The 16,888-nt window shown below is 41.1% G+C and overlaps 1 protein-coding gene across 3 annotated transcripts in view; it reads right to left on the reverse strand.

Annotated features, from left to right (window-relative positions):
- The window catches only part of LOC110493893 (cadherin-22), a 307,060-nt gene that overhangs the window by 16,101 nt on the left and 274,071 nt on the right, over nucleotides 1–16,888 (reverse strand). The window contains exon 11 of one of the 3 annotated variants that reach the window (XM_036949887.2): nucleotides 12,988–14,015. The exons of the other annotated variants lie outside the window; for them this stretch is intronic. Coding sequence (XP_036805782.1) covers nucleotides 13,986–14,015 — 30 coding nt within the window. The 3' untranslated portion in view covers nucleotides 12,988–13,985. Of the gene's footprint in view, nucleotides 1–12,987; nucleotides 14,016–16,888 lie in introns of those variants that run through there. 3 annotated transcript variants of the gene reach the window in all.

A 16,888-nucleotide genomic window follows, 5' to 3' on the forward strand; every position in this document is an offset into this window, starting at 1 on the left:
TATCTGTCTATTTGCATCTAGTCTGGAAAATGCCACAGGGTCGATGAGGGGGATCGACACAGGCCTGAGACTTGTTTAACGTGTCAATCCGAAAAGGGCAGACAAGGAGAATGTGCCAGATTTGGGGGTTGGTTCAAAAATGGAAAGACACAGATGTTGAGGGGGTGGAATGTGGAGGAATTACAGAACAAGGAGGCTGTATAACGGTTTGAATGATTCAACTTGTCGAGTCTCATCATTACCTATAGTAAAGATGGTACCGGAAATTGCAACAAAAGCTTTGGATGCCTTCTCACGATCTTAAATCATTTTGAATAAGCAAGTGAACCAGCACATCTCAGCTATGAGAGAAATTGTATTTATTGATTTTTATTTAAATAGGCAAGTCAGTTAAGAACAAATTATTATTTACAATGGCGGCCTACCAAAAGGCAAAAGGCCTTCTGTGGGGACAGGGGCTGGGATTAAAAATAAAAATAAATTAAATGAAAATATAGGACACAAAACACATCAAGACAAGGGAGACAACACAACACTACATAAAGAGAGACCCAAGACAACAACAGCATGGCAGCAACACATGACAACACAGCATGGCAGCAACACAAGATGACAACAACATGGTAGCAGCACAGGGTACAAACATTATTGGGCACAGACAACAACACAAAGAGCAAGAAGATAGAGACAACAATACATTACAAAAAGCAGCCACAAGTGTCAGTAAGAGTGTCCATGATTGAGTCTTTGAGTGTCCATGATTGAGTCTTTGAATGAAGAGATTGAGAAAAACAACTATGCAGTTTGAGTGTTTGTTGCAGCTTGTTCCAGTCACTAGCTGCAGCAAACTGAAAAGACGAGCGACCCAGGGATGTGTGTGCTTTGGGGACCTTTAACAGAATGTGACTGTCAGAATGGGTATTGTATGTGGAGGATGAGGACTGCAGTAGATATCTCAGATAGGGGGGAGTGAGGCCTAAGAGGGTTTTGTAAATAAGCATCAACCTGTGGGTCTTGCGACAGGTATTTAGAAAATGTTTATTTTATTTTACCTTTATTTAACCAGGTAGGCCAGTTGAGAACAAGTTATCATTTACAACTGCGACCTGGCCAAGATGAAGAAGTGCGTGCGACAAAAACAACAACACAGAGTTACACATGGGATAAACAATCGTACAGTCAATAACACAATAGAAAAATCTATGTACAGTGTGTGCAAATGTAGTAGATTAGGGAGGTAAGGCAATAAATAGGCCAAAGAGGATAAATAATTACAATTTTGCATTAACACTGGAGTGATAGATGTGCAGATGATGATGTGCAAGTAGAGATACTGGGGTGCAAAATAGCAAAAAGTAAATAAATAACAATATGGGGATGAGGTAGTTGGGTGTGCTATTTACAGATGAGCTGTGTACAGGTACAGTGATCGGTAAGCTGCTCTGACTCCTGATGCTTAAAGTTAGCGAGGGAGATATGTCTACAGCTTCAGTGATTTTTGCTATTTGTTCCAGTCATTGGCAGCAGAGAACTGGAAGGAAAGGCGGCCAAACGAGGTGTTGGCTTTGGGGATGACCAGTGAAATATATCTGCTGGAGCACGTGCTACGGGTGGGTGTTGCTATGGTGACCAGTGAGCTGAGATAAGGTTGGGCTTTATCTAGCAAAGCCTTATAGATGAACCGGAGTGGGTTTGGCATCGAAAATGTAGTGAGGGCCAGCCAACGAGAGCATACAGGTCGCAGTGGTGGGTAGTATATCCTGTTAGGTTAGGGGGCAGCACATCTCACTTTTTGATGAATTGCGTGCCCAAACTAAACTGCCTACTACTCTGTCCCAGATGCTAATACATGCATATTATTATTAGTATTGGATAGAAATCACTCTGAAGTTTCTAAAACTGTTTGAATGATGTCTGAGTATAACAGAACTCATATGGCAAGCAAAAACTTGAGAAGAAATCCAAACAGGAAGTGAGAAGTCGAATTTCAAAACAGAGCCTATTTAAATCCCTGATAGTTATGGATGTGCATGCACTTCCCAGGGCTTCCACTAGATGTCACCGTCTTTAGATCCTAGTTTTAAGATTATACTCTGAAGGAGGGGCTCATGAGACCCCTTTTAGTGAGTGGTCTGGCAGAGCGCCTCAGTCTCATGAAGCGCGCTCCCGAGAGAGTATCCTCTCATTCCAGGGCTTTTATTCAGACAATGAAATTCTCCAGGTTGGAACCTTATTGATGATATATGTTAAAAACATCCTCAAGATTAATTGCAGACATGTTTTGACTTGTTTCTACGACCTGTAATGGAACTTTTTGAGTTTTGTCATGGAGGAAATAGTCGTGCCTCCATGAAGATGGATTACTGGGCTGAACACGCTAACAACAGGTGGCTAAATGATGGCCTTTAGGGAACTAACACATAACACACCAATTTCAAATGAGGTTTTTGGACATAAAGATGAACTTTATCGAAGAAAAAAAACACATTTATTGTGAGTGCCATCTGATGAAGATCATCAAAGGTTAGTGATTAATTTAATCACAATTTCTGACTTTTGTGAGGGCTCTCCTTGGCTGGAAAATGGCTTTATGGTTTTCTGTGACTAGGTGCTGACCTAACATAATCGTTTGGTGAGCTTTTGCCTTAAAGCCTATTTGAAATCAGACACTGTGGCTGGATTTAAAAGAAGTTTATTTTTAAAGTGGTGTAAAATACTTGTATGTTTGAGGAATTTTAATGATGGGATTTCTGTTGTTTTGAATTTGGCGCCCTGCAATTTCATTGGCTGTTGGCGAGGTGGGACGCTAGCGTCTCACATATCCCAGAGAGGTTGGTGGCAACGTTGAGAGACTTATTTATGGAAAGGTGGATTTTCAAAAGTAGAAGCTCGAAATGTTTAGGCACAGACCTGGATAGTATGACAGAACTCAGTAGATTGCAACACAGCCCCCTTTGACGGTTGTAGTTTGGGGATGGAAATTTCAGAATTTTTGGTGGCCTTCAGACACGGCTAGGACATCAGGGTTGGCGGAGTGTGCTTAAGCAGTAAATCAAATAAACTTAGAGAGGAGGCTTCTGATGTTAACATGCATGAAACCAAGGCTTTTATGGTTACAGAAGTCAACAAATGAGAGTGCCTGTGGCCTGGGAATAGGTGTGGTGCTGGGGGCTACAGGACCTGGGTTAACCTCTACATCATCAGGGGAACAGGGGAGGAGTAGGATAAGGGTACGGCTAAAGGCTATAAGAACTGGTCGTCTAGTGCGTTGGGAACAGAGAATAAAAAGAGCAGATTTCTGGGCGTGGTGGAATAGCTTCAGGGTGTATTGTACAGGCAATGGTATGGTAGGATGTGAGTACAGTGGAGGTAAACCTAGGCATTGAGTGACGATGAGAGCGGTAGGTAGTGTCTCTGGAGGCACCAGTTAAGCCAGGTGAGGTCTCCACATGTGTGGGAGGTAGGACAAAAGAGCTATCCAAGGCATGTAGGGTGGGTTTGGAGTCTCTACAGTGAAACAAAACAATAATAACTAACCTAAACAGCAGCAGTAGACAAGGCATATTGACATTAGGGAGAGGCATGTGTAGCCGAGTGATCATAGGGTCCAACTACGATAGGCGAGCTGGAGATACGGGAATTCAGAAAGCTAGCGGGCCGGGGCTAGCAGATGGGTCTACGGCAACGTCGCCACGGAAAAGCCTGTTGAAACCTCCTCGGACGATTACATCGGCAAAGCAGTAGTGCTGGATCGGCGGGGCTCTGTTTCGGCAAAAAGGGTCCTGGCCAATTTGCAAAAGAGCTATTGTAGCCCAATAATTAGCTGGTAGACCTCTTCGGCTAGCCAGGAGATGGGCCTAGCTCGAGGCTAGCTCAAGACTAACTGGTGCTTGCTTCGGGACAGAGGCGTTAGCCAGCAGAAGCCACTCAGGTTGCAGATAGCTAGCTGCGATGATGCGATACGGTGTACTGGTCCAGAGCTTGCTGTAGGAATCCGGTCATGTTGTAGAGAAATGATAGTCTGATATGCTCCGGGTTGATATCGGGCTGTGCAGACTGGCAGGTATTGACGGAGCAGAAGCTGGCTGGTATCCGAGTTAACGGTGAAGACCGCTAGGAGTGGCTAACTGCCTACTAATTAGCAGCTAGTTAGCTGGCTAGCTTCTGATGGGGTTCCGGTTCTAAAGTATAAAAATATCAGATCTGTACCACATTGGGTGAGGTAGGTTGCAGGAAAGAGTGATTACAATATATACAAAATATATACAGAAAAAATAAAGAAGATGACTATTTACACGGGACAAGACAAAACACACGTCCGACTGCTACGCAGTACTTGGAAATACAGAGATGACCTGTTTACAGAATAGAATAGAGTGCAGTGATGTGTCCTATAAGGAACATTGGCAAATCTGATGGCCGAATGGTAAAGAACATCTAGCCACTCGAGAGCATCCTTACCTGCCGTAATCTAGCATGGATGGTAGGATGGTCATCTGAATCAGGGTTAGTTTGGCAGCTGGGGTGAAAGAGGAGAGATTACGATAGAGGAAACCAAGTCTAGATATAAATTTAGCCTGCAGCTTTGATATGTGCTAAGAGAAGGACAGTGTACCATCTAATCATACTCCCAAGTACTTGTATGAGGTAAGCTTAAGCTCTAAACCCACAGAGGTAGTAATTACAACTGTGGGGAGAGGGGCATTCTTCTTACCAAACCACAAGACCTTTGTTTTGGAGGTGTTCAGAACGAGGTTAAGGGCAGAGAAACCTTGTTGGACATTAACTTCTTATGATATAGGGGATGCTTGCGTCCCACTTGGCCAAAAGCTAGGGAAAATGCAGCGCAAATTCAAATAAAATGATATAAAAATCAAACTTTCATAAAATCACACATGTAAGATACTAAACTCGTTGTGAATCCAGCCAACATGTCAGATTTTAAAAAGGCTTTTCGGTGAAAGCATAAGAAGCTATTATCTGATGATAGCACAACAGTAAACAAAGAGAGTAGCATATTTCAACCCTGCAGGCGCTACACAAAACGCAGAAATAAAATATAAAACATGACTTACCTTTGACAAGCTTCTTTTGTTGGCACTCCTATATATCCCATAAACATCACAATTGGTCCTTTTGTTCGATTAATTCCGTCCATATTTTTCCAAAATGTCCATTTATTTGGCGCGTTTGATCCAGAAAAAAACAGCTTCCAAACTGCGCAACGTCACTACAAAATATTTCAATATTTGTAATACAACTTTATTTTTAAACGTTAATAATCGATCAAATTGAAGACGGGTCTATCTGTGTTCAATACAGGAAGACAACAAACCAAGCTACTTTTCAAGTCTTGCGCAACTGTCAACAGTGTTACGCCATTCCTAGATGGCCGTACTTCTTCATTGCACAAAAGAATAACCTCAACCAAATTCCAAAGACTGGTGACATCCAGTGGAAGCGGTAGGAACTGAAAACAAGTTCCAAAGAAATATCGTTTCCCAATGAGAACCCTTGAACAGACAGAGACCTCAAAAAAAATACATTCTGTGCAGCTAGTCCTCGGGGTTTTGCCTGCTACATAAGTTCTGTTATACTCACAGACATGATTCAAACAGTTTTAGAAACTTCAGAGTGGTTTCTATCCAAATCTACTAATAATATGCATATCATATATTCCTGGCATGAGTAGCAGGAAGTTGAAATTGGGCACGCTATTTATCCAAAAGTGAAAATGCTGCCCCCTATACCTTAAGAAGTTAAGAAAGCTTTGTTGTAGAGCGATTAACACAACATCCGGGGAGGGGCCAGCTGAGTATAAGATGGTATCATCTGCATATAAATGGATGAGAGAGCTTCCTACTATATTGTTGATGTAAATTGAGAAGAGCATGGGACCTAGGAACGAGCCTTGGGGTATACCCTTGGTGACAGGCAGTGGCTGAGACAGCAGATGTTCTGACTTTATACACTGCACTCTTTGAGAGAGGTAGTTAGAAAACCAGGCGAACGACCCCTCAGAGACACCAATACTCCTTAGCCGGCCCAAAAGATTGGAATGGTCTTCCGCATCAAAAGCCAAGTCAATAAAAATAGCAGCACAACATTGATTAGAATCAAGGGCAATGGTGACATCATTGAGGACTTTTAAGGTTGCAGTGACACATCCATAACCTGAGCGGAAACCAGATTGCATACCAGAGAGAATACTATAAACATCAAGAAAGTCAGTCAATTGATTATAGACAACTTTTTCCAACACTTTTGATAAATAGGGCAAAATAGAAATGCCCACCCAAATCACACCCTGACCAAACCAAAATAGAGACATATAATAGAGACATATATACGGTCAGGGCGTGACAGACGAACTGTGGCTGCCTTCGAAGCAATGGGAACCTCCCCAGAGAGGAAAGGTTTAAAAAAGTCAGAGATAAGCTTGGCAATTATAGGGGCAGCAACCTTAAAGAAGAAAGGGTCTAAATCATCTGACTCAGATGTTTTTTGGGGGTCAAGTTTAAGGAGCTCCTTTACCACCTCAGACTCAGTGACCGCCTGCAGGGAGATACTTTGTAGCGGGGCAGGGGGAAAAGAGGGAGGAGCATCAGGGCTAGTTGCATTAGAGGAGGTAGGAAATGAGGAAATGTTGGACGGGCAATCCTGACTTAATGAAGTGGTGATGAAAAAGCTCAGCCATGTGCTTCTTTCAAGTAACAACCACATCATCAAATTTAAGGGACATGGGCAGCTGTGAGGAGGAGGGTTTTTTCTCCAGGTCTTTAACCGTTTTCCAGAACTTATTGAGGTTCGACCCACATAACTTTGGCCTTATGGATAGCCTGAGTGCACTTATTTATAATTTGCCTGAATGAGAGCCAGTCAGCCTGAGTATGCGTGTACCGAGCCTTTCGCCAAATGCAATTCTTGAGGTGGAGTAACTCTGCAAGCTGACGGTCGAACCAGGGTCTGAAACTCATTTTCCTTATGGGGTTGTGTTTTAACAATACCACTGAAAATATCAAAAAAAGAAGGTCCAAGCGTCTTCAACAGAGGGGATCATGCTGATTCTGTACCAATTTACAAAGGCCAAGTCAAGAAGGAAGGCTTGCAAAGTTTTTTAGCAAGCGTCTATGTCAAACCAGGGCAGGTCGTTTCACTGAGCAGCCATTACGAACACAGGCTGTAAAACAGTGATCAATTAGGTCATACAGAATACACCAGACTAATACCTATCAGGATTATTTGTGAGGATAACATTGAGGAGAGTAGCCTTTTCTGGGTGTTTGGGGTCATACCTTGTGGGATTGGTAACAATCTGAGAAAGATTTAGGGAGTCCCATTGTCTTAGAACTTGGTCAGGTGGTTTAAGCATGTCCCAGTTTAGGTCACCTAGCAGGTCAAATTGAGACTTGTAAGTGTAAGGGGCCAGAAGAGAGCTTTAGGGCAGGTAGGGTACATGCCTGTGCTGATGGAGGACGATAACACCCAGCAACAGTCAACGAAGAGCTATTTGTAAGTTTATTGCTTAAAACCAGCAAATCATATTGTTTGAGGACAGACTTTGTGGAGACAAGCACTGAGCACTGAAGGTGATCCTTGGTAAAGATTGCCACTCCCCCACCTTTGGAAGATACAGTGCCTTGCGAAAGTATTCGGCCCCCTTGAACTTTGCGACCTTTTGCCACATTTCAGGCTTCAAACATAAAGATATAAAACTGTATTTTTTTGTGAAGAATCAACAACAAGTGGGACACAATCATGAAGTGGAACGACATTTATTGGATATTTCAAACTTTCTTAACAAATCAAAAACTGAAAAATTGGGCGTGCAAAATTATTCAGCCCCTTTACTTTCAGTGCAGCAAACTCTCTCCAGAAGTTCAGTGAGGATCTCTGAATGATCCAATGTTGACCCAAATGACTAATGATGATAAATACAATCCACCTGTGTGTAATCAAGTCTCCGTATAAATGCACCTGCACTGTGATAGTCTCAGAGGTCCGTCAAAAGCGCAGAGAGCATCATGAAGAACAAGGAACACACCAGGCAGGTCCGAGATACTGTTGTGAAGAAGTTTAAAGCCGGATTTGGATACAAAAAGATTTCCCAAGCTTTAAACATCCCAAGGAGCACTGTGCAAGCGATAATATTGAAATGGAAGGAGTAGACCACTGCAAATCTACCAAGACCTGGCCGTCCCTCTAAACTTTCAGCTCATACATGGAGAAGACTGATCAGAGATGCAGCCAAGAGGCCCATGATCACTCTGGATGAACTGCAGAGATCTACAGCTGAGGTGGGAGACTCTGTCCATAGGACAACAATCAGTCGTATATTGCACAAATCTGGCCTTTATGGAAGAGTGGCAAGAAGAAAGCCATTTCTTAAAGATATCCATAAAAAGTGTCGTTTAAAGTTTGCCACAAGCCACCTGGGAGACACACCAAACATGTGGAAGAAGGTGCTCTGGTCAGATGAAACCAAAATTGAACTTTTTGGCAACAATGCAAAACGTTATGTTTGGCGTAAAAGCAACACAGCTCATCACCCTGAACACACCATGCCCACTGTCAAACATGGTGGTGGCAGCATCATGGTTTGGGCCTGCTTTTCTTCAGCAGGGACAGGGAAGATGGTTAAAATTGATGGGAAGATGGATGGAGCCAAATACAGGACCATTCTGGAAGAAAACCTGATGGAGTCTGCAAAAGACCTGAGACTGGGACGGAGATTTGTCTTCCAACAACACAATGATCCAAAACATAAAGCAAAATCTACAATGGAATGGTTCAAAAATAAACATATCCAGGTGTTATAATGGCCAAGTCAAAGTCCAGACCTGAATCCAATCGAGAATCTGTGGAAAGAACTGAAAACTGCTGTTCACAAATGCTCTCCATCCAACCTCACTGAGCTCGAGCTGTTTTGCAAGGAGGAATGGGAAAAAATGTCAGTCTCTCGATGTGCAAACTGATAGAGACATACCCCAAGTGACTTACAGCTGTAATCACAGCAAAAGGTGGCGCTACAAAGTATTAACTTAAGGGGGCTGAATAATTTTGCACGTCCAATTTTTCAGTTTTTGATTTGTTAAAAAAGTTTTAAATATCCAATAAATGTCGTTCTACTTCATGATTGTGTCTCACTTGTTGTTGATTCTTCACAAAAAAATACAGTTTTATATCTTTATGTTTGAAGCCTGAAATGTGGCAAAAGGTCGCAAAGTTCAAGGGGGCCGAATACTTTCGCAAGGCACTGTATGTCTTGCCGATAAAGGTTATAACCAGAAAGGTTAACATCAGTATTCAAAACACTCTTTCTTAACCACGTCTCATTAATGACCAACACATCTGGATTGGAGCTGTGAACCGACACTTTCAATTGATGCATTTTAGGTAATAAGCTTCTTGTGTTAAAATGCCGAAAACCCAGGCATTTACGAGAGCAGAAATCAGTGAAACAGATATCAGAGCACAAGTCAGAATTGGGGCTAGCAACTGTAGATGGGCAATTTCCAGATATCATCAACAGTAAAGCAATCAAGGCACGGCAGAGGATAGTGATCTATCTCTCTCTCTCTCTCTCTCAATCCTCGGCAATCCAAGATGAGCCTTTAAATATGTAAATTCAGAAGGAACCTACAGTGAATCCCAGGAAGAGTTTTATGTAGCCTACGTGTCACCAATGTGTTTCTTTGACCCCTTACTGTATTCAGAAAGCCATACAGTTGAACGAGTCCCTTCATAGTGACCTAAAGGACATACATAAACACCCACAAATAAATAGCAGAAAAGCAATTTGCCACAATCTGCGCCTGTCACACAACTGGCATGAACTTTGCTCTCGAGCTAAAGCTGCTTATCCTCTGTCACCTAAAGTTGCGTCTCAAATGACACTCTAATTCTTGACACTACATTGTGAACTACTTTTGTCCATGGGGGCTGGTCAAATGTAGTGCAATACAGGGGGTACCATTTGGGACAGAACCCTAAGTCCTTTATTTACATCTCAGCCATTTTTTTTGCCTGATTTATCTTGCCTTTAAACACAAACAAATATGCCATGTTGCCAGCTCCTCAAATTTTCACTGCGGTGCCACCAAACTTGAGTCACAAAACTCACACGCTGACAAGGCATGGGTGATAGGCATGCCATATACACACTTAATGAAAAGCCCCTAATGAGGTTGCGTGGGCCATACTGAGCTGACAGATGCTGGGATGACAGAGTTCCTGGGCTGAAAGTGGAAATATGGTGGTGTGTGTGTTGATAGGCTTAAAGGGGATATTTCGAGCAAATGAAGTGTCCACTGTGTAAGACTGTGTAGACACCATATAGGATGGCAGTGCATGTTTTGTTATGCCATGGTAAACCTGCATGACTAGTACAGAGAGGAAAATTAAGTTGAATGATGACTACCTAGAAAATGACTATCTAGAATACCCTAAAAAATTAGCACAAGTGGAAACATTGCAACCAGCTATTCCAGAAACTATTGAGGGAAAATAAATACAGTCATTGGCCTTACACATTTCTTAGAGGCCATAAAGTAATTGCATGTACTGAAGGCAGAGCAGACAGAATCATGGCCAAAGTGCAGATATCAAATGTTTAGCTAGTACTCCAGGTGTAAGAAACATTTAGGCAATTATGCTCACTTCTGAGAGGCTGTGCTCTATCCAACTTAGCCAGCTGATAAATAGTGTTCTCGGGAACGGTAACAAAATTCAAGCTAATTTAACACGCAAACAACCACTGCCTTTCCGCACCTCCAGGCTCTGCCTTTGGCTGCCTAATTTGTTGAATAAATAACAGGTTTCTGGCTGTGCATCACTGACACTAGGCATGAGCTTTATATGCAAGTAAATATCATGACCCAATGGTAATACTGTAATACCCAGTGCAGAGAGCGTTCCTTAAGGAGGATTAAGATACTGTACGGCCTTGTTTTAATTGTGTCAATTTTTTTATCAGGAAACTATGAGTGGGTCATACATTGCCCTTTAAAAAAAACATGTTTTTTGGCAGAACTACCTTTTAGCATTTGGTGTACAGCTGATTTTAGCCAAAACATGAAAGTATTCAACATTTCTTTCCTTACTCAACAAATCCTCTTAGAATAAGCTATTTCTTCACAGCAATATACTGTAAATGTACAGTATGTCATTCTGGTAATTCATGAATGGGTTGATGTATTGATTCATGCTCCCCTGCAGGACTAAGAGTGAAAGGAACATGGCATCTAAGAGACATTTGCACGTATTGTAAAAAGGTTCAGAAGTAGAGTGAAACAAAATGGGTCAAAAAAACAACATAGCACCTGATTCAGACAGGAAATCTATTCCTTTTTTCAGTAGCGGTGCATGGGTTAAATCACTGGGGAAGTAAGTTAAAAAAAAAGCCATATTACACCCGATGTTGTGATATAACCCATTCGTTCATACGCCACCGTGATATACAATAAGGCCGAGACAACAAAAAGACAGTCACACAGTGGCGGAATAAATTAATAAATAATACTAATAAATATATTTATTATTATATTAATCAAAATAAATTAATTTGTTTCATCACAAAACTGGAGAGCAACCTCTGTCTCGTGAAGTCCACAAAGCAAATATTGATTGTAACAAACAGTTACATGACCTACAGCAATGTCAAGCAAGTTAATATTTTCGACAGTTTACTAAACAACTACCGATTTAGAACCACAGAGTTACCACAAGTCAGCACAGAGACAACAGGAGCACTGCCTCCGCTATTCCAGCAACATCTCAACATAAACATTTAAATATCATAAAATCAACCAGGCTATGGATACTTAGTTTAATACAGTGAATACAAACTTAAAGATACCAAAAACAATGTAGTCCAATCAATGTTCCTAAATATCATTTGTGGCTATCCAGAGTACTGATTTCTCTCTGTGTGTGCGTGCATCCGTGCAAGTAATTATTAGTTGAAAGCCAATGCCAGCCTCCTCTCTTTCATGTAGACAAAACAGTCTATGGCTCTGTCATACAGTATGCTTTTTGTTGTCATAGCTTACCTAGCTAAAATGCTGGGTAGCCTAACTACTTTACATAGGCAACAATGAACCAGAAAAGTTAGCTAGCTAGTTAACATGAGCCTATTAGGCTACAGCTTGGCTTCATATTGAACTTCAATCATCTCAGGCTAGTGGCACAATATATGCATTTTTTGGTTAGATCATAATCATTGTCCTGTACAGAGAATTAAGTCCAAATACCCATCTCCATCTATGGCTTAGAAAAGGGCTGATTTAGCAAGCTAGCTACTGCAGGACAACACAAGCAGACCAGAAACAGACATGTTTTTCTGACAATAACGTTTTGCTTTGGATGTGATTTGATTTCTGTGAAGCAAAATCCAAACTGGCCTACCTTGGGGGGAGTTTTGCTGCGCCAGGACAACCTACAATTGAGCTCAGTTCAATGCTGATTGGCTAACTATTTAATATTTTTTTTATCAAGGGTGGCCAAATGCTTGCTGGCATCAATCAATCAAATGCTACGGCGGACACATGTCATACTCTTTTGGTCATCAGATACATGGGCTACACATACTGAGACAGAGGGAAGCTGTTTCCCTTGCTCTGATGATTTTTCTGGTGAGATTCAGCCACTTGCGAATTGAAGTAAAATTATGAAAACTCAGAGAGACAAAAGATACATTATTTTATCATTAAAAAAAATGATTGGTAAAATAGTTCAGAAAACTTGGCTTACCTTGATATCCATGAAGAAATACAAGCCACGGTCCTTTTCTACCGCGCTCTGTTATTATCAGACTTATGTTATTCATGTGTGTGACAAGCTAGTTTGGGTGTGTCTTCCTTCCGCATTCTGAAAATGTATATTCCAGGCAAGAAAACCACACCCCATGTTGATCTTCTTTTGGCTGCTGCAATGTTATCATGGAGATCCCACACAGACAAAATGTCCTCAATAAACAAACCAGCTCAAGAACCTCACTACTTTTATTTTGAAAGTCAAAGTTAACATACAGGACACTGTCACCATGAAATAAGAATACAAATCTGTTATTGAAACATAAAGCAGGCTATCCCAGATTAAAATTGTAATATCTTTCTTTGGCTGTCAAATCGAATAAAATTTAAGTTGACATTTAGAACCTGGATAGTGCTTGACCGTAAGCTATTTTAATTTGCATATTTGAAACTATGGGTGCACAAAGCCTAATATAGGCAATTTCTTACTTGTGCAGGTGGTTGGGCAGCTTGACTCAATTTCAGGGATTACATTGCACAAGTAAAATTAAATTAACAGCTGCAGCTTGCCCATTTCAGTGGGGTTATCATCATGGTAAATGAAGGGCTATCACCCGACTTGTAAACAATTGTTTCAACTAGATGGAATGGAATACTGGGCTATTTAAGGTTATCAGTATGACTGGTAGTCTAGAACCACCATAGAATAGATGGAAAAAAGACACAAACCAATTTCGCCAGCGAGGAGCTGGAGATACTGGCCACTGATGTGACTCGCTCTATTTATTTACTATACGCTTAAAAGTGACTCCAGTAGAAAACAACAAATATGGCATTCAGTATTAGGCTGGATGAGCGCCCTGACAAGTTGCAAAAGAGACATCCAAACTGCCGTAAAGTCCAGATTGTCGAACCATAGGATCTTGTTCTGTGCGACCAGTGGAGGGCCAAGCACGAAGATCCACCACACTCCTTGGGAGGAGCTGATTGGATTGACCCTCTCCACCACCGACACCCACGGATATGGTGATGGTGTGGATAATGATCAAGGTAAATACATACAGTATTAATTAGCCTACAATGATAAGGAATGACAAAAGATGAATTGTAGACATATGATATGTAGTGGGAGACATCTGTCTCAAATAAAAGCAGTTTGTTTATCCCACAGTGCAGGCAGGGATGTCGGACAGTGACCCCCTATCAGATGCTGTAGCCGGGATTGCAGAAGCACTAGTCAGTAAGGCCAGCAATTCCATGACACTGTTGAAAGAAATTAAGAAATGTATAATTAGAGACTGCAGATGGCGTCCTACAGTATAGGTAAAACTGAGACTTTCCCTCCTACTTTCATCTCCTCAGATGAGGAGACACCTGCTGTTCCCCCGAGAGAGGGCGGTAAAAAGGCCTACTTTGTAGCTTTCCTCCTGTTGAGGGTTGAACGGAGGAAGAAAGACATGTGCCAGTGCCAATCCACCCCCAGGCCCAGATGACCCAGTGTACCGTCCTCAATTGCGGTTGGAGGAGGAGCGGATGGAAGAGTTTAGTTTAGTTCATGAGGATACCCATTAGCTACTGCAAAATGTAGCAGCTACTATTCTTTGGGTCCACATAAAATATACAAATGCATTAGAAATTACAGAACAGTTATAGACAAGAACAACATAAGATATTACATAAAATACAAGAAAATAAGAGTTATATATGGGAAAGACACCAAGAGACAACACAAATTACACACTAATCATATATCCATATTCTTATTGTGATATACAGTAGCCTACAGTTAAAGTAGATCTTTAGAAAGAGGAGAGGCGCTGTGATACAATATGTTTTTTATCTGTTTTTTTTTTTAAGCTAAACTTGCTTTTTGCCTGTTAACCTGGCTCTATAAATATAACTGAGCAACGCATTAAACCTGTTTTTGGTTTTGGTACCTGAAGCAACACGTGTCTGATGGGGGTATGTGCGTCTGTCTGAAGTGTACGCTAATAGATTATACAAGTAGGCATTTTCAACACACACAAGTTTTTTTAAAGACTAGAAGAGAAGACGTCAATTTCTCCTAAACTATGAAAGACTATCATTCATGTTGTTGGTGTTAGTTCAGTGTGTACAGTTCAGGACAAGGCGTGGTGCTTTTGTTTTGAGCCAGCTGCAGCTTCGATAGGTATTTCTTTGCTGCACCTAACCATATTACCGGACAGTAATCAAGATGGGGCAAGATCAGAGCCTGAAAAAACCCAGAACAGCTTTTTATAACAGACATACCTCTTCCCATCTTCACAACAACTTTGTCTAAATGACTTGACCATGATAACTGACTTAGTAACTACTTAACATACTTTGCAACTACTTAGGAATGTTACTCCTGGGAGTTCAACTTCTTCAATTTGTTCAATGGTCACCCTTTATGCACAATTCCAGTTGACGTTCTGATCCAAGAGAATGTTTTGAACCAAATAAAATGCTTTTGGTTTTAGATGTATTTAAGATCAGTATGTTGTTAATGACCCATTCTGACACTGACTCTAACTCCTTGCTAAGAGCCTCAGTGATATCACTGGCTGTAGGTGCTGTTGAGTAGAGTGTGCAATCATCAGCATATATAGTAGTCTGGGCTTCTTGTAAGACAAGTGGCATATCAAGGCAACTGCCCTGAGGGATACCGCACTGTACATATCTGACGTTAGAAAAGCTTTCATTGAAGAATAGTCTCGGAGTTCTATTGGGTAAGTAATTCTCCAACCATGCGATGGCAGGTGATTTAAAGCCATAACAAGTGAGTTTTTTCAATAACAAATTATGACCAAAAACATGAAAGGCTGCACTGATAATCTAAAACAGCTCCAGCTATCATCTTCTTATCCATTTCTTTTTAGCCAGCCATCTGAGTAACTGCAGTACAAGTTGAGTGCCCTTCTCTATATGCATGCTGAAAGTCAGTAGTAAACTTGTTCTTTAAAAAAAAGAGCATTGTATTTGTTCAAACACAATACTCTCTATCAGTTTACTAAGAACAGGCAGCAACCTGATTGGGTGGTTGTTGGAGCCAGCAAAGGTTGCTTTACCTATTTTTAGGTAGTGGAATTACTTTAGCTTCCTTCCACGCCTGTTGACACACATTACTTTAGGCTTTGGTTAAAGAGATGGAAAATAGGGGTGACAATACAGAGGGGAGAGGGCCCTCCAGGAGACGTTCCGCACCAGTTTGACCACGCCCCTAACAGGAATTGATCCAACCCATTATCACAGATTATTGTAAAATAGACACTAATTGCTTATTGGAAATACATGTTTTTGTGTGCCGTACACGATTTTGTATTCAGTGCATTGATTTAGATTTTTGATTCAGTGATTTTGTATTCAATCGGAGATTAATACAGTAGGTTACAAAGGTTGCGTGTTCAAATCTCATCACAGAAATCTTTAGCATTTTTGCTACCTTGCAACGACTTACTACTTTGTAACTACTTAGCATGTTGGCTAACACTTACCTAAACTTAACCCTTTAGCCTAACCCTAACCTTAACCCCAACCTTAATCCTAAATTTAACCCTAACCTTAACCTTTAACTACTTAGCTAGCATGTTACCAAACCATAATCTTAACCCCTAAACCTAACCTTAACCGCTAACCCAGCGAACATAAGCCACCTAGCTAGCCTAGCCAATGTTAGCCACCTAGCTAGCCTAGCTAACGTTAGCCACAACAAATTGGAATTTGTACACGAATGCGTTATGAAGAATAAGTGATGTTGTGTCTATTTCACAATAAGCTGTGATAGTGTGTTGATGTACCACGTGCTGAAGGAGCTCAAAGCTACCCTTAACCACAGATTGGGGGAGATTATAGAGGAACTCCAGGACCATAGCCCCAAGTTAAAAAGGCCCAAACCAGGGGAACTTTTAATAATAAAGATTTAATTCAGTTTATAGTTTGTTCTGAGTGTCTAGTATTACTGGTTTATTAATTTACTATTATGCATGTTTTTAGTGCACATGAAAATTCACATGTTCGAGAAGGCATTTCTGCCAAAAATCGCATTTTGCTAAAAACATTTTTTTACGTTCAAACGGCTCTCCTGTGAAGTCGTGACTTGTGACATCCGCCTAGTTTCCTGAATCGGGTCACAT

The sequence above is a fragment of the Oncorhynchus mykiss genome, chromosome 17 (genome assembly GCF_057628025.1).
Source record: "Oncorhynchus mykiss isolate SJ-2025 chromosome 17, ASM5762802v1, whole genome shotgun sequence".
In the NCBI taxonomy this organism is placed as follows: domain Eukaryota; kingdom Metazoa; phylum Chordata; class Actinopteri; order Salmoniformes; family Salmonidae; genus Oncorhynchus; species Oncorhynchus mykiss.